The sequence below is a fragment of the Podarcis erhardii genome (assembly GCF_964252035.2).
Source record: "Podarcis erhardii genome assembly, chromosome: 15".
Lineage (NCBI taxonomy): Eukaryota > Metazoa > Chordata > Lepidosauria > Squamata > Lacertidae > Podarcis > Podarcis erhardii.
The window spans coordinates 39068842-39089964 of NC_138505.1; the positions used below are offsets into that span (position 1 = coordinate 39068842).

Here is a 21123-nt window from a genome sequence, read left to right on the forward strand (position 1 = left end):
TCTCCCATAACAAACACTCTGTGAGGTGACTGGGGCTGAGAGACTTCAGAGAAGTGTGACTGGCCCAAGGTCACCCAGCAGCTGCATGTGGAGGAGCGGAGACTCGAACCCGGTTCCCCAGATTACGAGTCTACCGCTCTTAGCCACTACACCACACTGGCTCACTGGTAAGAGAATGAGAAAAATTCAGTGAGAAAAAGTTAGAAACTCACAGGCAACAAGCAGAGGTGTAATAAAATTTGGTGGTTGAAATCTAAGTTGGAGGAAGCAGGAAAAAAGAGGTGAAAGCTGGCATATCCTGGAGAAAGGTAGTCTTATAGGCGGCCAAACAAAATAAAAGGAAATACAGTGGAACCTCAGTTTTCAAACGTAATCCATTCCGGAAGACAGTTCGACTTCTGAAACGTTCAAAAACTGAAGCATTTACTTCCACGTTTTCGACGTTTGGGTTCCAAAACATTCGTCAACAGAGACATTCAAGAACCGAGGTTCCACTGTAGATAATCAGGCCCAAGAAATCAGACCAGGCAAAGATCAAGGCATGAATGTTACAGAAGAAAACAATGTCTTGCAGCAGATTAGCAGCATAGGAAAGAAACCCAGCCAGCAATAAATCACACGGAGTGGTTGAAGTTAACTCTTTATTAGAAGGAAGAAGGCCTGCTCAGGGATGCCAGGCCTAATGAGCACAGCAACTTTTCTTGGTTGGCAGTTGTGGAGGCTGAAGGTCCCCATCTTCCCACAGCTGCCTAAATCTCCTCCCCTGGGTCCTTCTCAAGCAATCTGAGACTATACCAATGTGCCTGTCTCTGCTTCGCCCACTTCATACCCCTTCTGGTCCAGGAGAAGGGGAGCTTGATGCAGCAGGGTGGGGAGACCTCCATGCCTCTTCACCAGCTGAACTTCTCTCTGCCTCTTGGCCTCCTTCCTCTCTTGCTTCTGCTTCTGGACATCTCTCTCCCACAGACTCTCCCTGCTCACTAAACCCTGTTACCTCTTCAACTTCTGACACCTCCTTCTCCCTGGCTTCTCCCTCTTCTTCCCCTGACCACTCATTGTCTTCCCGCCACCACTTCCCAGGCTCTGAGCCTTCGTCCCTTAGGGATTCCCCAGCTGGTGCCTCCCACCTTTCCTCTGTGTCCAGCCAGCACTCCAGATGTTTTGGGACTACAGTTCCCATCATCCCTGACCACTGGTTCTGTTAGCTAGGGATGGTGGGAGTTGTAGTCCCAAAACATCTAGAGGGCCGAGTTTGGCCACCACTGGTCTAGCCAGTCCATGACACACAGTAAGAGGGAAATGATAAGCACTGTGGCTGCATTGCCTTTACTTGATTGAGCCTAAGTTTATCTTTTTGGAGAGTTCCTCAACGTGGCCCAGCATGTCTGGCTTCCTTTGGGGGGCAGGAATTGGTTTCCAAATTAACCTCACGACAGCAGCTTCTTCTTAAATCTTCATTATCTGACTGCTCATAGCCACATTGGCTTGCATGTGTGTATTTAATCGTGGCAATCTTGAGACAAAACTCTTTATCTCTTCCTTTTCCTATTCTTTTTAGAGCAGCAGCAGAAGAAGAAAGCACTCAAAAAGGCCCTCTGAAACAAAAATGCACATTTATGGCAAGGCATTCAAGGCTATCTCATCTTCCTTCTGTTGGTCAGACTCTCCTCCACCCCCAAATCTGGCAAACTGAGCAGATTGTTTCCATGTCGTGGAAACAGATTTGCTTCCATGAGGTCTACAGCTTTGCATTCCGCTTCAGTAAAGAACCTTAAGAAGTTGTTGCTCCAATCCAGTGGCTCTTATGCTGTGAAACGGGGCCTTTCAGCAATCTCTGGTGTACGCCAGACCACGCTGAAAATAATAAGGGGAAATGCTGGCGGCCAACTGGGTTTGCTCATAAAATAGTCACAAACAGAAAAGCAATGAAAAATTTAACAGGTAAAGCCTTTGTAGAGAAGAAAATTAAATAACAGAGATAAATTTAAGCTGCTTTTCTACATGGCCATTTGCTGTAAATGGTGAAGCACAGATGATGTGGTGTTTTAAATCCTCCAAGCTACAGGTTTCTTTCACATCATCATCACATGCTGAAAAGAAAATTCACTTTTCAATTACAAAACAATAAACTGTGGGCTGATGGTTTTGCTGTTTTATGGGTTCTTTTGCTTTCCAGGACGGTAGTTCGATTGTAATCCGGTGCACGTCCCCTTGAATGCACAGGCGGAAAAGCAAGAAAGGGATGTCGTCAATAAATGGTGATCCACAAGGATAGCCCTCACAGAGCTACAGTTGCTAGGATGGTTCAGCAATCAGTTCCTCTTCTACAGGGATCTCTGGGAATTGTAGCTCTGTGAGTGAAACAGAGCCCTCCTAACAACTCTCAGCATTCTTCACAAACTACAGCTCCCAGGATTTTGATGCTTTGAAAGTGTGGTGTGAATGTGGCCTAAGTCCTGGCAATGCTCAACCCTGGGGAAATGTGTGTGTGTGTGCATTTGTGTGTGTGTGTGTGTGTGTGTGTGTGAGAGAGAGAGAGAGAGAGAGAGAGAGAGAGAGTGTGTTTCTGGTTTCTCTATAGGTAGTTGGTACAGCGGTGAATACAGCTTCTTTGATGGAAAAGCTGACTCACAATGGCAAAAACACAGGCCAAACCTGATGCAGTTGCAAAAGTACGGTTCCCATGTCTTCCACCACCACATAGTTGTTTATTGCCTATTGTTTTCTTGTGCTCTGAAGTAGTATAGGACCCAAAGCAATGGCTTCCAGTTACAAGAAAGGAGATTCCGACTAAACGTCAGGAAGAGCTTTCTGGAGGTAACAGCTGTTCAGCAGTGAAACAGTCTCCGTTGGGAGGTTGTGGGCACTTCTTCCTTGGAGGTTTTAAGTACAGTGGTACCTTGGTTTAAAAACAGCTTAGTTTATGGGAGAAGAACGCTGCAAACCCAGAAGTCGGTGTTTTGGTTTGTGAACTTTGCCTTGGAAGCAGAACATGTTCTGCTTCCTGTTGAGTGTGTTCCATTTGTAAATTGAGTCCCCTGCTGCTATGAAAAAGCACGTCTTGGTTTAAGAATGGTTTGGTTTAAGAACGGACTTCCGGAATGGATTAAGTTCAAAAACCAAGGTACAACTGTATATTGAAATAAATGTGTTGAATCAAAAGACTTAACAAAACATCCTTAAACAATCAAAAGGCAACAATCATTTCATTTCCTACACCCTTTAGTTTACACCACTGTAAATTGTAAAAAATAAATAATTGGTGTTTGCTATTTAGATCAATCCGTATAGCTCATTGAGTAGAGCACGAGACCCTTAATCCTAGGGCCGTCCTTTGAGCCCCACGTAGAGCAAAAGATTCCTGCAGGGGCTGGACTTGAAGACCCTCGTGGTCCCATCTAACTCTTCCATCATTCTGTAATCTAAGGGCATTGCTTTCAAGGGAAATCATTCTCTGCGCTCTCAAACACAGTTCAAACACATTCAAAGGTTTTAATAAAAAGTAATCTTTATTAAATAGTTTTCCAGATGAAATACATTGTTTCCGAGAGATTTGCATGGGGAAATCTTTTCGATTCCTCAATAATAAGGGGCAGTGGGGTGAGGGAGGCCAGGGCCACGTCCGCACCATTTCATGCTCTATGAAGCCGCTTTAAACACTCATGGCTTCTTCCCCCAAAGAATCTGGGAGCTATAGTTTGAAAAGGGTTCAGAGAGTTGTTAGGAGACCCCCCTGTTCCCCTCCAAGAGCTACAATTCCCAGAGTTCCCTGGCAAAAAGGGAACTCTACTCCTACCCCTACCCCTACCCCTGACACTAACCCTAACTCTAACCCTAACCCTAACCCTAACCCTTAACCTTTAACTAGAACTACAATTCCAGAGTTCCCTGGCAAGAAGGGAACCCCAGCCCTACTCTCTAACCAGAGCTACAATTCCCAGAGTTCCCTGAAAAGAAGGGAACCCTACCCCTACCCCTACCCCTGACGCTAACTCTAACTCTAACGCTAATGGTAACCCTTAACTACAGCTAAAATTCCCAAAGTTCCCTGACAAGAAGGGAACCCTAACCCTAACCGTAACACTAACACTAACACTAACCCAATTTAACCCTAGCCCCTGCCCCTACCCTACTCCTAACCCTACCCCTACCCCTACCCTAAGCCTAACCCCAACCCTAAGCCTAGGCCTAAGCCTAATCCGCCTAACAACTCTCTGTCCCCTCAACCACCTACAGTTCCCAGAATCCCTGAGGGGGAGCCATTCCTGTTCAAAGCGTCTTCATAGCACTTCCAATTAGGCCTAATGTGGCCTAATGTTTCCTCCCTCATTTTCTTCTCTCTCCCCACTGCCCCATCACTTGCAATGCAGCAGATGTCCGCCTGCAGTCTTCCTTCAAAGCTCCTTCTCTCAGGGACGGCCACGGCCTTGTCCATTGTTCGCTGCCAGGATTTCACGTTCATTTCTCCAATGTAAATAGGGACGTCCTGCGGTTCTCTTCATGAGTTTGAAGGCTGGACTTGGGGAAAACCTCACCGGCTCCGGACATCCCTGTAAGGCAAAGGCAAGCAGGTGAGTGGGATGGCCCCCATCCAACAGTGTCCCCCCAGACTCCTCCTCTGTTTGGCTGCCTGTTAACAAACAAGGCTTCCAAACCACTTTGCATCCATCTCACCCAGTGTAGCCTCACGGCATCCACTAGCCTGAACGCAAACTCTTCCAACAACCACCCACCAGCTGCAGCCTCGCCAGGTCCATTGCCAGACATCAACCAGCTTCAGAGCTGAATATCCGTCGCCTTCAGGTAGCGATCCCACCAGCAAGTAAACTTTGTACTTGCCTTCTCCTTACTCCACAGCATCCCAGCACCAGGCGATTGCCTCCTTCCGCTTGTCAGCTTGCTGCTATGGGGCAGGAGACCACCAAGGCTGAGTGCCACCGAGCTGCCCATTTCTCTCTGGGGAGGGCAACTGTCAAGGCTTGTGCCTTCGCCCACATTTATACCCGCTCAGCCAGATGTGTTTGTGGCATCACAGTCAACCCACAGACAATGGCAGCAGCTGGGGAGGCATCACCATCACACCCTCAGCCCCCACAATGGGGGGGGGGGCAACTCAGCAGCCAAAACACCCTCCCCCAAGTTGTGTCTATATCTGTGAAGGGCACACCGGACACCCAAGGGGGTAGGAGGGAGACATTATTCAGCCCAGGGGCTGCATTTCCCTCCACATAACACTAGTCAAATGCACCAATGAACAGAGCAATGAAAGCAAGCCTTATCTTTGCTGTTCAAGGAATGGCATGGAGAGACAAATTTAGCATCTCAGTAAAAAAGCACTTTTTCACCAATCAGTCAATCAATCAATCAATCAATCAATCAATCAATCAATCATTTATTGTATTTGACTAAGAGCCATTACAGATCCAGTTACAAAAGCATCAAACCCAAATACCCAAACCATAGCTCCCAGATTCATTTGCTCTTCAGATATCTGGGCGCTCCTTTTTTCAGCTTGTCATAGTCTGCATTCACCGCATAGAACTGAAAGAGGGCAGCACGGTTAAGCGTTATCTCCAGCTTGGACTACTACCATGCGCTCTACGTGGGGCTACCATTGAAGGTGACTTGGAAGTGGCATGAAAGGATCTCTAATCATTCCACTTTATTGGGCTTAAAAGCAATTTTGCAGGAAGAACCACAAGTCAGTGGCAGAAACTCAGGGATCTATCCTGCTTATTCAGTCAGAGTTTAGAAGACTGAACTGGAGAGGAGAATGAAGAATCATAGAAGGAACCCAAGGGTCATCTAGTCCAACCCCAATGCTGTGATCACACACACCAGGCCTTCCAAAGCTGAAGCTTATTATTCCTCCCACCAAATGGCCATTATTATTATTATTATTATTATTATTATTATTATTAGCCCATCTTCTGTAGATTTCAGGGATGGGGCTGATGGAAGTCCCAACAATCTCTGCTGGACACCATTTGTATTTGCATTTGTAAAAGCCCTTTAAAGCCATCCTCTCAGGCCACGGATCTCTGTGATTAATTCTGAGTTGCGTAAAGTAGTGGGCAGCGGCCACGGATGGGAGTCCAGCTGAGGTCCCATTCAAAAGCGCTGCCTGGCATCCATCAGTGAAGGACACCCAGGGCCACTGGGAGGCGGGGAGCACGTGACGTGGTTTTGCGGGGATGGCAGTTGTCAGCACCATGCCAAGGGCTGATCCCGCCCTGAGGGGTGGCACTTACCTGAGATCAGGGTTGCGAAGAGCAAGGCGCATAGTGCACAGGCCGGTCCCTCCGATTCCAGTCAAGACGAACAGAGGAATCAGCTGTGATAAACAGAACGTTTTGAGATCAAAAGCCGAAGTTGAAAACCAGAATAAGTCGCCTAAGACAGTGTGTGTGGGAGAGGTCAACTACGAATGACACCAGATTCAGGTGGAAGGCCATGTTGATCTGTCATAGTCATAATAAATAACAAGATGAAAAGATCTTTTTTAATAATTCCAGTGGCACCTTAAAGATCAACTCAACATAAGTTTTCAAGGTATGAGCTTTTGTGTGTAATACACACTTCGTCAGATACTTCAGCCTTATAACTGTTGAGGAATGTTATGGCCAGTTGGTTCCACAGGGAAGGACAAGGGATTCTTAAAGGGATAGATGACCAAAATTAGCTTCTAATTGCATTCTATACAGGATCTTAAAGTAGCTGTCTTATTGCAGAAGAATTTTAGAAATACACCTGAAAGAGAAGTTGCTGAATTACAACTCATTACCAAACTAAAAACTATGGAGAGACCTGGTCTGAATGGAGATATTGGAAAGCATGCCTTGGTTTAAGAACTCTTTGGTGTAAGAACGGACTTCTGGAATGGATTAAGTTCGTAAACCAAGGTACCACTGTAGATATTTGATGGCCACATTGTCATTTATTATCTAGTTTAGATTAGATGACACTCAGAGTCCCTTCCAACTCTACAAATCTGTGACTCCATGATTCTATAGAAATCAAAATTGAGATTAAAAAAGAAGAAGCTAGGATAGCATTTACGAATCAAACTGAAATTGGAATCATGGTTAACAATTTGACGATTATACAGTGGTACCTCAGGTTAAGTACTTAATTCATTCCGGAGGTCCGTACTTAACCTGAAACTGTTCTTAACCTGAAGCACCACTTTAGCTAATGGGGCCTGCTGCTGCCGCTGCGCCGCCGGAGCACGATTTCTGTTCTTATCCTGAAGCAAAGTTCTTAACCTGAAGCACTATTTCTGGGTTAGCGGAGTCTGTAACCTGAAGCGTATGTAACCCGAGGTACCACTGTACTGAGTTGTGGGAGGATACTAGGATGAAAATGAGCTTCGCTTTTCCCCTGTAGGTGCTATTTTGCATGTCTGCTCCAGTGCTCTGATTTAATTTTGCCCAGAAATGGAAATGGTGGTTTCTTCCTCTCAGAATCAGTTCCTTGAAATCGTAGGGCTGGGGTGGGGGTTCGGGGATAAGGGAATTTTAGGCTCTGGCGGAAGGGGGCATTTTGGTGTTTATCTGCTGTGGGGAGAGTCCAGATGCCACCCTCACATTCCAGCTCATTGTGGGGAGGGGGAACCCCTAAGGATGTGGAGTAGGCTGGTACCTTCCTCCTGGCCTCTGAACTTTCTCATATTATCAGGACATCTGGCCTCAAAGCCGTCATGATTCCTCACATTATCAGCACATCAAGGCCTGTCACTTCCTTCAGCATTACTGATTCAAGGTGAGGAATAAGAAGAAAATATTCTCCGAACTTGGTGTGTTGCCAGTTGGAAACTTTTGGTGTGTGGAAAAGCATGAGCTAAATTTGAATTTAGGAGCCCCCCCCCCCCCCGCTCCATAAACCCCAGTGCATGGCATGAACTTAGAATGAATTACTTTGTTTGAATGAAGTACTAGTAGCACTGAATGGGTGTGAAAATCTCTGAACTATACCTGACAGCAGTCCCCAGCATTGATGGATGACCCAAATGTGAATTGAATTTATTGGGGGCGGGGAGCACACCTGGAAGTCTTCAGTGGAGAGGGTGAAGAATATCACACTCCAAAAGTGTCTCTTGTTAGCTTCAGGGAGTCCAAAGCAGCTGTCAGTCCTGGCTCCCCATCTCCCAGTGCCACCTCAGCCGCTGCCAGCCAGAGCCATAGAGTTCTGACCAGCCCAGCAGCTCATGGAGGGCTGCCTTTGCTCTCCTCCTTCTTTCCAGCACATCTTTCTCCAAAAACTCAAGCCTTCTGTAAAACAGCACTTTCCCCCCTCTGGGCATAGCCTGCCTGCTCACCTGTTTTCGTAATCAGGGAAGCTGGAATTCTACACCTTTCTCCACCCTTTGATAACCTTGAGAATCTCTGTTTTGCACTGGTCCCATCACCTCCTGGCAAATAGAAGGGGAAGAAATGGAGGCAGTGAGAGATTTTACTTTCTTGAGCTCCATGATCACTGCAGATGGTGACAGCGGTCACAAAATTAAAAGACGCCTCTTTCTTGGGAGAAAAGCAATGACAAATCTAGACAGCATCTTAGAAAGCGGAGATATCACCTTGCCAACAAAGGCCCGTATAGTTAAAGCTATGGTTTTCCCAGTAGCGATGTATGGAAGTGAGAGCCTGTCCATAAAGAAGGCTGATTGCCAAAGAATTGATGCTTTCAAATTATGGTGCTGGAGGAGACTCTTGAGAGTCTCATGGACTGCAAGAAGATCAAACCTCTCCATTCTTAAGGAAATCAGCCCTGAGTGCTCACTGGAAGGACAGATCCTGAAGCTGAGGCTCCAATACTTTGGCCATCTCATGAGGAGAGAAGACTCCCTGGAAAAGACCCTGGTGTTGGGAAAGATTGAGGGCACAAGGAGAAGAGGAAGAGATGTTTGGACAGTGTTCTTGAAGCTACTAACATGAGTTTGACCAAACTGCGGGAGGCAGTGGAAGACAGGAGTGCCTGGTGTGCTCTGGTCCATCGGGTCACGAAGAGTCGGACACGACTAAACAACAACAAAAGGACTTTGATGTGCTCATGACCAGCAATCCATAGCTTTGTCTGCCAATGGCCTTTCCCAGGCTAGCTATGTGAGCAGGCTGGGCTTGTGATCCTAAACTTTAATGCAAAAGTGGCTGATGACACGGATTTCCATTTTAAAACAATCTAAGTCAAGATGCATTGGGAGAAACAGCGTCTGTTTTGGGAGAGCCAGCATGGCCCCAGTTGCGAACAAGCAGTGTCCTCAAGGCTGGCGACAAAGGTTGGCACAACTGGGCATCTCCCACCAGGGCAGGGGACACTGCCAAGAGCACCTGACCCTCCTTCTCTTCACCACTGACTGCACCTGGCTTCAGTGGTGTAGTTCCCTTTCACTTTGGTCTAGATAATGGTGGTGGAGGAGAGGGAGAACAGTGGTTGCTGCTGCCTGCCTGGTCATTGTCTCCCTGGATGGAAAGCAGGGGTGCCAACTTGAATAAAATATTGGGGGGGGGGGAGCAGGTAAGCTCTACACTGCATCATCATCATCATCATCATCAAATTTTATTTGTATCCCGCCCTCCCTGGCCAAAGCCGGGCTCAGAGCGGCTAACAACAAGTAAAAATAGCACAGTGTACATAAAATCACATAGTCAAATAATTAAAATACATTCTAAAATCAATTCAGAATCAAATTAATGGCAACCATTGGGCTAGAGTTCTATGAGGATTACAGAAGGAGAGAGGGGGTCAGACTGTGCCTTGGCCAAAGGCCTGGTGGAACAGCTCCGTCTTGCAGGCACTGCGGGAAGATGTCAAGTCCCACAGGGCCCTAGGGTCTTGTGACAGAGCGTTCCACCAGATCAAGGCCACGGCCGTAAAAGCCGTAAAAGCTCTGGTCAAGGCCAGTCTAACCTCCCTGTGGCCCAGGATCTCCAAGACGTTTTTATTTGAAGACCATAAGGTCCTCCGTGGGACATACCAGGAGAGAGAGGTCTTGATCACAAGACTTGGTGCATGCAACCATTTGAATGCCCATCAACTCTGGGGGTGGTGGCCCCTTCAAATATTTGAGGGGGGCTGAAGGGACCTCAGCCCCCAGGAGTTGGTTCCTATGATGGCAAGCCGTGTGTGTGTGTGTGTGTGTGTGTGTGTGTGTTGCAATGAGAAGGAAGTTGGCCACAATGGGGGTGAGAGGCACTGAGAGGGCATGATGGGTTCCCTGCCCACGTTCTCTCCAAAACTTGCAGCTGCCACTGGAGATACTGAGGCCAGATGCCCAGCGAGGCCACAGATTGCCTGGGCAGGGATAGCCATCCTCTCAACACCCACCTGCTCAAATCAGAAAAGCACCACTCTAAACCAAACAGGAAAGTTAGAAAAAGGAAACTAGCGATTACAAACGCAATAGGAAACGATCCTAATCAGCTTTGACTTCCCTGGTCACTGTAGCAGCAGGTTGCTTGCAGGGAAAGACCCTGGTCCTCTATCAAGAGAAAGGAATCCTCTCAGTCCCCACGTAAGATCTTCCACACTTTTGGTGGTGCTGAGTCAAAACTCCCATCTCTTCAGCATGTATAAATTGGACACTATGGCTGATCCAGAAAGACACAGAAGCTCGACACTCAACAGTAAAATTGGAGAGGATTTCTCAATCAGTCATGCAAAGTCACAAAGGTGAGTATAGTATATTTTTTATTACTTATATATCACAGATGTATGTGTGTATGCCATATTAATAATAATAATAATAATACTACAAAAAATAAGATCTGGAGGGGGATGAAGAAGGCAGCATTGCAGTGTAAATGTCCGAATTTGAAATGAAGCAATGGATGGCGACAAAATATTTCAGTAAATGTGGATGTTTTTATTTTATTTTATTGAAATGTAAGGGGTCGTGGAAGTTGCTCTATTATATTACATGTCAAGAATGATAACTGTATAAGGGGGGATGAGGAGGCAATCAGCACCAACAGCTCTAAAAGAGCTTCATCAAAGGGAAAAATTATTGATGACCTGATTTTCTGGGAAATACGGCTTCTTCATTTGATCACAGGGGGATAGAGAGCAAAGCTCTCCAAGTGTTCTGCCTTTAAGGAACCCTTCCCGCATCAACTTGCCTTTCCCAGAAGGCCATGCATGCTTTGGAGGATAGTGGGTGCTGGGGGGGGGGCGAAGCCCTGCAGCCCTTACGCTAGCCAGCTGCCCACAGATGTGGTGGGGAACCCTGTCCTGTGGCCAGGAGCAATCTGTCCAGTCAGCTTCTGAGAGGGACGTTTTCACCTCAGGCAGAAACATGTTTTCTCTGGCCCTGCAATGTTGAATTGGGGGTGGGAGAGGCAATCTTAGCCTCATGTAGCAAAATGTCTTGGACCAGGCTTATTATTCATTTATTTATTCCATAAAATTTATATACTGCTTGACTTAAAAAAAAAAAAAACCCAAAAAAACCACACCCTTCTAAACAGTTTACAAAAAGAATAAAACAATCAGGAAAAAAGTTTTAAGGAGCTATTTAAAAGAATTGGAAAATAATTAAAATCAACAATAAGCTCAAAACACATGACAACATGTCTGGTTAGGCTTATCTAAGCAAAAAGGTGAGGGTGAAGGTTTTTGCCCGGTATCAATAAACAGGGAGTTCAAACTTTTCTGCCACACTAAAAATTGTGCTGGCTGAATGGAGAGTGCTGGACAACTACAGATGAGCAAATCTGCCCATTTTGGCTTCTCTCTGTTTCTCATCTTTCAAGTTCAGTTCATAATTCCACATCCGTTTGGAATTTGATACACACAAAAAGGGTCCTCATGAAAATCCACCACCAGGAACCCATGCTTGTCTCAGTTTCTTCTTTTATATGCATTCCTGCAGCCACTTCCCCCTAGCATAATGCATTTGTGTGTGTTGTTTTCACTCACGCATGCATTTTATGCACATGTTGTCCCAGTAAATGCATTTTAATAAATGTAACAATGTGCTGCATTAATAAAAACAACATCAATAATTTTTGCACACAAGCATTGCAAAATTCACAGAAGGGCTGGATTTCAGTTTGCATTTTGTTTCATTGAGAGCAAATTGGGTAGGTGTCCCTTCCTGTGCACGCCACTTTGATGACTTTATGATGTGAAACATTTGTAAAACAAACAACAAAGGTAATAATATTAATACAGTGGTACCTTGGGTTAAGTACTTAATTCGTTCCGGAGGTCCATTCTTAACCTGAAACTGTTCTTAACCTGAAGCACCACTTTAGCTAACGGGGCCTCCTGCTGCTGCCATGCCACTGGAGCACGATTTCTGTTCTCATCCTGAAGCAAAGTTCTTAACCTGAAGCACTATTTCTGGGTTAGCGGAGTGTGTAACCTGAAGCGTATGTAACCTGAGGTACCACTGTAAACGCATACAGGATCAAATTTCCCCTCCCCTCAACTCCCCCCACTCACCCCTCTGCATCGTGGCCCTTGTAAGTGAGGCTGTGGCAGGGAAGGGGTCTTCCCAGGAAGCCTATCTTCTACTTGAGAAGTTCCACTGATGAACTTCTTCTCCATCCTCAGGCTCCCCATCCCAGAGCCCAGTCTGGAAATCACTGATGTTGAACACACAGGGAAGGGCAAAGCCCATACTGCCTAACTCTGCTCTTTGTTTCCTCCTTTGCCCCCCTGAACAGGAATCCATGCCTTGGCCTTTGTCCTCTGCTGGGCCCTGGCACTCGCAGCTCCCCATGGACAGCAGAAACAGTGGGACAAAGATTGTTGTGGGAAGTTGGGACAACAAGCAAAAGAACTTTTCGATGCCTATGTAAGTATGCTGAATGGATTTTTATTATTAATTAAATGTCTATACTACCCTTCATCCGATGATCACGGGGCAGTTTGCAATATCAAATGCTAGGAGCATTTAGCTCAGCAGCAAGGAGCCTCAGGCCCTCCAGGGATCTCCATCAGGCCCTTGGGACTCTCCCTAGGCCACGTGGCCTTCCCAGGCCCCACTCTGACTCCCCAACAAGCTCTCCCTCCAGCCCCCAGTGTGGCCACGCATTTCTACTCCTACCACACCTGCAGCAGCAACGCCATACCCTCCGATGTTTCTCTGATGAAAATAGGGACAGCCTAAGGAAAAGCAGGTGGCACTGTGGTCTAAACCACTGAGCCTCTTGGGCTTGCCGATCAGAAGGTTGGCGGTTCGAATCCCTGCGACGGGGTGAGCTCCCGTTGCTCGGTCCCAGCTCCCGCCCACCTAGCAGTTCGAAAGCACGTCAAAGTGCAAGTAGATAAATAGGTACCGCTCCGGCGGGAAGGTAAACGGTGTTTCCGTGCGCTGCTCTGGTTCGCCAGAAGCGGCTTAGTCCTGCTGGCCACATGACCCGGAAGTTGTACACCAGCTCCCTCGACCAATAAAGCGAGATGAGCACCGCAACCCCAGAGTCGTCCGTGACTGGACCTAACGATCAGGGGCCCCTTTACCTTTAAGGAAAAGTGAGACATCCCAGGACAAGATCAGAAACCGGGATGGCTTCTATAAATCTGGGACTCTCCCGGGAATATAAGGGCACTTGGGAGGGTCTGCAACACCACTTTCTGCCCTCCTCACCATCTCCACAGACTTCTGTTTCCACCGTGGGTTGCTGCCTGGGCTGCCACTTTGCAAAGGGAGCCAAGCTGGACTCTCATCCGCAGTGATCACCCACAAGTTAAATCGCCCCCACTTGTAATGCTCAGGTCTATAGGTCTATGGACCCCCAGTCAGGGCCCAACCTGGCCAGCTGCTGGCGCCAGGCCTGTGTGTGCGTGCCTTTCTGAATGTGTGTTTCTGCAGGTGCCTTTGACTGCGTGGGCTTTGGGTGTGTGGGCCCATCTAGGGTTGCCAACCATCGTGCATCATAGAGGATTGTCCTTTACTTCAGTGTAAAATGCTATGTCCTGTATTGATTCAAGGTTGTCCTGCATTTCCCTGTTTCTGCTCTGCTGCTGCAATTTCTCTCTTTCTCCTCGCCTCTCACTTCCTTTCCTTTCCTTTTTCCTTCTCGCTCCCTCTCCTCATCTTGCCCCCAAGGAAGAGCAAACCAGGCCAAGGCTTTCTTTTGTGTTGTCGCTTCCAGTTCCCCGCAGCTTGGACTGGGTTAAGGTGGTCCCTCAGAGAGGAACAGGTTCCGAGAGTCTCTAGAAACAAGCGGTTTTGTTTTGGTGTAGCTCAGAATTCCCAGTTCTGAACATACTGTAGATATCTGCATGATATTTGAGAGAGGACTGTAGGGGAGAAGTAGCTCCTCGCAAGGCTTATTCTCCCCCACCCCAATATTTTTATTTCTTTCAGAAATTTAACACGTGGAACAAAGCTTGTCTCCTCATCAGAATATGCCCCCCCCCATTTATTTTTTGCCCGGCCTGCCTGTATGACTGTACAGTACTGCATGTGTGTGTGTGTGAAGCGTCATGTATTTCAGCTCTGTATAGCAAAACACGAGGGACGTGGGTGGCGCTGTGGGTTAAACCACGGAGCCTAGGACTTGCCAATCAGAAGGTCGGCGGTTCGAATCCCCACGACAGGGTGAGCTCCCGTTGCTCGGTCCCTGCTCCTGCCAACCTAGCAGTTCAAAAGCACATCAAAGTGCAAGTAGATAAATAGGTACCGCTCTGGCAGGAAGGTAAACGGCATTTCCGTGCGCTACTCTGGTTCGCCAGAAGCGGCTTAGTCATGCTGGCCACATGACCTGGAAGCTTTACGCCGGCTCCCTCGGCCAATAAAGCGAGATGAGCTCCGCAACCCCAGAGTCAGTCAGGGGTCAGGGGTCCCTTTACCTTTATAGCAAAACACAGGCAGATTTACAAGTGTTGGGGGGGGCACTCAGTTGGCTGCAATAGATTGCAATTGGTTGCTTTGAAGTTATTTCAGCACCGGGCTGGGGAGGGGGGCTGTGGATTTGCCCCACACCGTCCTGTCATGTATTTTGCCAGAACAAAGTTGGCATCCCTTTCCCGTCCCTGGCACGCAGCCCAGAGGAGTGGCAACTGTCCTTGTAGTAAAGTTAAAGGGACCCCTGACACTTAAGTCCAGTCATGAACAACTCTGGGGTTGTGGCGCTCATCTCGCTTCAGAGGCCGAGGGAGCCGGCGTTTGTCCGCAGACAGCTTCCGGGTCATGTGGCCAGCAAGACTAAGCTGCTTTTGGTGAAACCAGAGCAGCGCACGGAAATGCCGTTTACCTTCCCGCTGGAGCGGTACCTATTTATCTACTTGCACTGGCGTGCTTTTGAACTGTTAGGTTGGCAAGAGCTAGGACTGAGCAACGGGAGCTCACCCCGTCGCAGGGATTCAAACCACCAACCTTGATTGGCAAGCCCTAAGTTCTGTGGTTTAGACCACTGCGCCACCCGCTTCCCACTTTGGCCCAAAAAGGTTTCCCAGCCCTGGCAGGAGATGTCATTGTTAACAAGGCTCTGTCTTTGTTTCAACTTCCACAGAAGAATGATTCCGGGCCAATTGCGCTTCCCCACAACATCCGTCTCAACTTCACAGGATTGCCCAACTGCACTTTCTCAGGACTGCCGAAGGCCGAGGAAGGCTGTGCCGCCATAACGGCATTCCGTGGACTGCTGGAGCAGTTTAACAGAAGCCATGATCCCATCCTGAAGATCGCTGGCTGGGAGATTCCAACAAAGATCACGCAGCTAGACGAATGTCGCCGTTGTTTTGAGCAGCAAAACGCCAGATGCCCCAATGAAAATATTTCTTACACCAAAAATGCCTCTTTTACTAATCGGAAAATGATATATTACTATGCTTTCCAAGAGTACCAGAGTTGCATGCTAAATTTCACTAGTAAAATACAGTTTGTTTGAGAGAAACATTTTGTAAAGGGGTGGCTGCACAATAATGAGATCAGCTGGTCACATTTTTGTATACAGAAGACATTTCCCCTGGAGAAACTAAGGCCTATGAGTTGTGTCCCTGAGCTCAGTGGGGCTTACCTCTGAGTAATGATTTAATTGCAAGGGAATCAAAACATCATTTCAAAACACAATTAAAATGGGAAGGAGACAATTCCTTACTGTGGAAAGTCTATTCCTGCCAATAAATGTGGCTTTTTAATTTGATTTATCAACCCAAGAAATTCAACTGCAGTATGTCTAAATGTTTTTAATGCATATATTTATTCTATTTTTTAAAAAAAATCTATTTATTTTTATATTGAGATTTGTGTGTGTGCATTTTATAAAGTAATTATATTAAAGAGAGGTTTATACAATAATATATATTTTATTGATCTCAGGACGAAACTGGGGGGGGTGCCTTTAAATATTTAAATATATATTTAAAGTATTTGGAAGATCCTCTGTTGTATGTATTTCTGTATTTATTTATTTATGTATTTGTAAGCCACCTTTTAAGATTCACAACAAAATAAAATCATGCTATTTAAAGTTAAATTGTATGTTTAACATTTTATAGGTTAGCATTCAAAGGTTTCTGTCCTGCCTGCTATGCACACGCCCACTTTCCAAATGCACAGGGAACTTACCTGGGACCTTAAAGCATCTGTTCAGCACCCGAGAGTTCATACCCGCCAACATTTCTCCAATGAAAGTAGGGACGTTCCCATTCTATAATGATAATAGCCCACATATCTTACTAGGTTGCCCCAGCCACTCTAGGCAGTTTCCAACATATATAAAAACATAATAGAGTGGTAGCTCGGGTTAAGAACTTAATTCGTTCTGGAGGTCTGTTCTTAACCTGAAACTGTTCTTAACCTGAAGCACCACTTTAGCTAATGGGGCCTCCTGCTGCTGCCGCACCGCCAGAGCATGATTTCTGTTCTCATCCTGAAGCAAAGTTCTTAACCTGAGGTACTATTTCTGGGTTAGCGGAGTCTGTAATATGAAGCGTATGTAACCTGAAGCGTCTGTAACCCGAGGTACCACTGTAAAACATTAAACATTGGGGGCGGGGCCCTTTCCTATACAGGGCTGCCTTCAGACAGCTTGGGGGTGGGATAATTCCATACCCTCCAACATTTCTCTAATGAAAATAGGGACGTCCTAAGGAACGCGGGTGGTGCTGTGGGTTAAACCACTGAGCCTAGGGCTTACCGATCAGAAGGTTGGCGGTTTGAATCCCCGCAACGGGGCGAGCTCCTGTTGCTCGGTCCCTGCTCCTGCCAACCTAGCAGTTCGAAAGCACCTCAACGTGCAAGTAGATAAATAGGTACTGCTCCAGCAGGAAGGTAAACGGCGTTTCCGTGCGCTGTTCTGGTTCGCCAGAAGCGGCTTAGTCCTGCTGGCCACATGACCCGGAAGCTGTACGCCGGCTCCCTCAGCCAATAAAGCGAGATGAGCACCACGACCATAGAGTCGTCCGCGACTGGACCTAATGGTCAGGGGTCCCTTTACCTTTAAGGAAAAGTGGGACATTCTGGGATCAAATCAGAATCCTGGACAGCTTCTCTAAATCAGGGCCTTCCCTGGAAAATAGGGACGCTTGGAGGGTGTCTGAGAGTTTGGAGGGTTCTCATTGCACAGAGAAGCTGGGGAGCCCCCAGCCACTTTCTCTCTGGGCCTCGGGGGCCCCCCAGCCACCCTCCTCCCAGGCCCTGCTCTACACCCCCCTGTGAGTGTTTCTGCCTGTCTGAAAGGTATCCCCGAAACTTGAGGATGCCTCTTGCTTCCCTGGATGGAGAACAGCATCTCTGGGGCTGTGCAGTAGAAAGGCAAATCTGCATTACTTGCTGCACCTCTGGGCCCGTCCACCCTTGACATGTGGCCCCTGGAAGGGACTGTGGACCCCAGGCTGCAGTCCACACTTCCCTGGGAATAAGCCCCATGGAATTCACAGGGACTTTTCTTAGAGTAAACATAGAGAGGATTGTGCTGTGGATCTCATTTGCTGCACAGACTTTCTCAGTAACTTCTTCCAAGCATGGAAATGTGCTGGAGCCACTGCATACCCAGAAAAGAGATGAGGATTATTGAAGTGACACCAGCAATGCAGGATGCATGCAGGTGGACCCTGCAGCATGTTTACTTGGAAGTAAGCTCCAGCATGTTCCATTGGTGCGCCCATGAGGTTGCCATTTTGCAGCATCTGAATGAAATGGACGTAGCTATGGATTCTAACACTAACATTCTTTTAACACCATCAGGAATGTTACATCGTTTTAATATTAAAATGGCAGGTGGGAGACCTTGTCTAAGGAGTTGGGATATGTTTAGCCTGAAAAAGAAGAGACTGAGAGGAGATACGATGGCCATTATCAAATATCTTATGGAAGAGGGAACAAGCTTGTTTTCTCGTGCTCTGGAGGGTAGGACTCAAACCAATGGCTGCATGTTGCGAGAAAAGAGATTCCAACTAAACCTCAGGAGGAACTTTCAGATGGTAGGAGCTGTTTGACGGTGAATCAAAATGGAGGATCTACAGGAGCAGCTGGTAAAAATACTACTACCACCTTCAGCTCCCATGTTTATTTTCTTTAGACCCTGTAAACCTGGCTTTGGATTGTCTCACCACCTGAACTTTTTGTTTCTGGTGCATTAAGGTGGTTTTTTATTGGTATTAATATTTTATTGAAAGAATTTCAATTATAAAGAAATAAAAATGTTATAGAAAAAAATAAGAAAACAAAATGTACAAAGAAACAAGACGAAAATAGAACGTGACATGCACATTGAGTTTGAGGGGTTTGAGGAGAGTTAACAGGACCCAGAATGACTGCAAAGGTTCCTTAATAGTCACTGGTAAAGTTGCCAGGAACATCTTCTGTTCGGGAAATTACTGGTACATTTACATAGAGGTTTCACTAAATCTCTTGCAAAGGTCAAGTTTCATTCTTATTTTACAACTTCTTGAATCTCAGCATAAATCTTGACTTAGGTATCTCCAGAATGGCACTATTTTGTGGGAGTCAAGTGCATAATGGAACTTGTTTTCTGCTTTTGAATACTGCTTTTTCTGTGTATTGAAGTGTTCTGTTGCCCTAATAGTGTAACAACTCCTCTACAACACACACACACACACACACACACACACACACACACACACACACTGAACTCTGTGTGGTTTGGATATTGATGGGGGAAATGCAGTGAAAAGCGTGGGATGATCTAATAGATTAACAGGAAGCTGTGTAAACACCCTGGAAGCAAATCAAACCAAATGCTCAATCAATAAAGACTGGACTGATGAAAGCCAAATAAAGAAATCATCTAGAAGAGTCTCTAATATTTGATGGTTATAAGAAAAACACTGCTCCTTTTCCCTTATGGGGTACCCAAGGGCCCATATAGAGTCCTTTTGTAGGTTCTCTATCAGTAGGAGAAAATAACAGAGGCCAACCATAGCAGGGGTAGGCAACCTAAGGCCCGCAGGCCAGATGCAGCCAATCGCCTTCTCAGTCTGGCCCATGGACAGTCCAAGAATCAGCGTGTTTTTACATGAGTAGAATGTGTGCTTTTATTTAAAATGCATCTCTGGGTTATTTGTGGGACATAGGGATTCATTCATTCTTTATTAAAGCTGTTGCAGCAGGGTGCTCCCCAGCACACACAGGAGGGGAGGGAGGGACCCAGGACAAAGGTGTGCAAGCCCTTATATAGACTTTGAAACTGCCCACCCTATGTAGCTCAAGACCACTCCCCAGAAACATCATGCATACATCACAGAAGGGGTGTAGCCCAAGACACCCCCTTAATACATCAGAGAAGGGGCGGACTACAACAGAAATCTGAGCGCATGGTTTTTTCTCCTGTCTGCTAGGTTACTTGATTGGATTACCTGGGCATCCTGCCAGTCTTTTGTTTTCCTGAATCCAGGTGACAGGCTCACCCTATTCATAGCTTAAATGTGACCTTAAGTCGACATTATTTGTGAAAGAGACAATGGGGACATCTCCCATTTCCTTCGACCTTGCAGAGAAATATTTGAGGTCATTTTGGGAGAGAGGAAATGGTTTCAGGACTTTTCTGTGGGTTTCAGACATGTGGTTTATATATATGACCTTGAGGGACATGGGTGGCGCTGTGGGTTAAACCACAGAGCCTAGGACTTGCCAATCAGAAGGTTGGTGGTTCGAATCCCCGCGGCGGGGTGAGCTCCCATTGCTCGGTCCCTGCTCCTGCCAACCTAGCAGTTCGAGAGCACATCAAAGTGCAAGTAGATAAATAGGTAGCTCTCCAGCAGGAAGGTAAACGGCGTTTCTGTGAGCTGCTCTGGTTTCTCAGAAGCGGCTTAGTCATGCTGGCCACATGACCCGGAAGCTGTACACTGGCTCCCTCAGCCAATAAAGCGAGATGAGCGCCGCAACCCCAGAGTCGGTCACGACTGGACCTAATGGTCAGGGGTCCCCTTACCTTTACCTATATAAGACCTTAAAATTCTTATAACAATGGTAAATTTCAAAGTTACACGCAGAAACCTGCTGGTCCTTAAAGTCCCTCAAAACTCTTAGTATTTTACTTCAGTTAGCACTAGCTTATTTGTTTTAAATTATTGTAAAGTAAGCCTTTACAATATATCATCACTGTAATGAGCTGCACAGCATGGCTGTTTTCACTCCCCATTTATCTGGCTAGCAGATCTGCAGACATTTGCAAGCATCCTACTCATGCATACTCAAAATAAGTGTGACCTGCAGACCTGCAACTCTGAGAAAGCTTGATGGTGTTGATTTGATTATTCTGATTCTTTGTTGCTTACAAAGAAGTTGATGCAGCAAGTTTGTCTTATGGAGGAAAGTGTGGTTGCCCGCAGATTCTTCAAGCATAAACGTGATTTATCACCAAGAGGCACAAAACCACCTTGCAGAAACTTTTTTAAAAAAACAAAACTCCAAGGCAGCAGAAGGGGGGAAAATGCACGCAATAATACTATAGGACTGCTGGAACTGTTCAAAATGCTGGTGGCATCGGCATGGTTAGCTTGGCTTGCTTAAAGCACTCATCAGGGGAAAAACTGGTACAGTGGTACCTTGGTTTAAGTACTTACGGTGATTCGTTCCGGAGGTCCATTCTTAACCTGAAACTGTTCTTAACCTGAAGCACCACTTTAGCTAATGGGGCCTCCTGCTGCTGCCATGCCGCCGGAGCACGATTTCTGTTCTCATCCTGAAGCAAAGTTCTTAACCCGAGGTAT

General features: G+C 46.6%; 1 protein-coding gene and 1 long non-coding RNA gene across 2 annotated transcripts; one reads left to right on the top strand and one right to left on the bottom strand.

Annotated features, from left to right (window-relative positions):
- Nucleotides 1-3204: 3204 nt before the first annotated feature.
- LOC309330592 lies at nucleotides 3205-4077 on the bottom strand. The gene is made up of 2 exons (XR_014151499.1): nucleotides 4018-4077; nucleotides 3205-3982 (listed from the first exon to the last, which is right to left on the bottom strand). It is a non-coding gene; the product is annotated as an uncharacterized lncRNA (long non-coding RNA).
- Nucleotides 4078-9970: 5893 nt separating this feature from the next.
- LOC309330566 (uncharacterized protein) lies at nucleotides 9971-16351 on the top strand. Its single transcript, XM_081842305.1, has 3 exons — nucleotides 9971-10668; nucleotides 12666-12796; nucleotides 15459-16351. Exons 1-3 carry the CDS (start codon nucleotides 10653-10655, stop codon nucleotides 15834-15836), a joined length of 525 nt encoding a protein of 174 aa, XP_081698431.1. The 5' UTR covers nucleotides 9971-10652; the 3' UTR covers nucleotides 15837-16351.
- Nucleotides 16352-21123: the final 4772 nt, after the last annotated feature.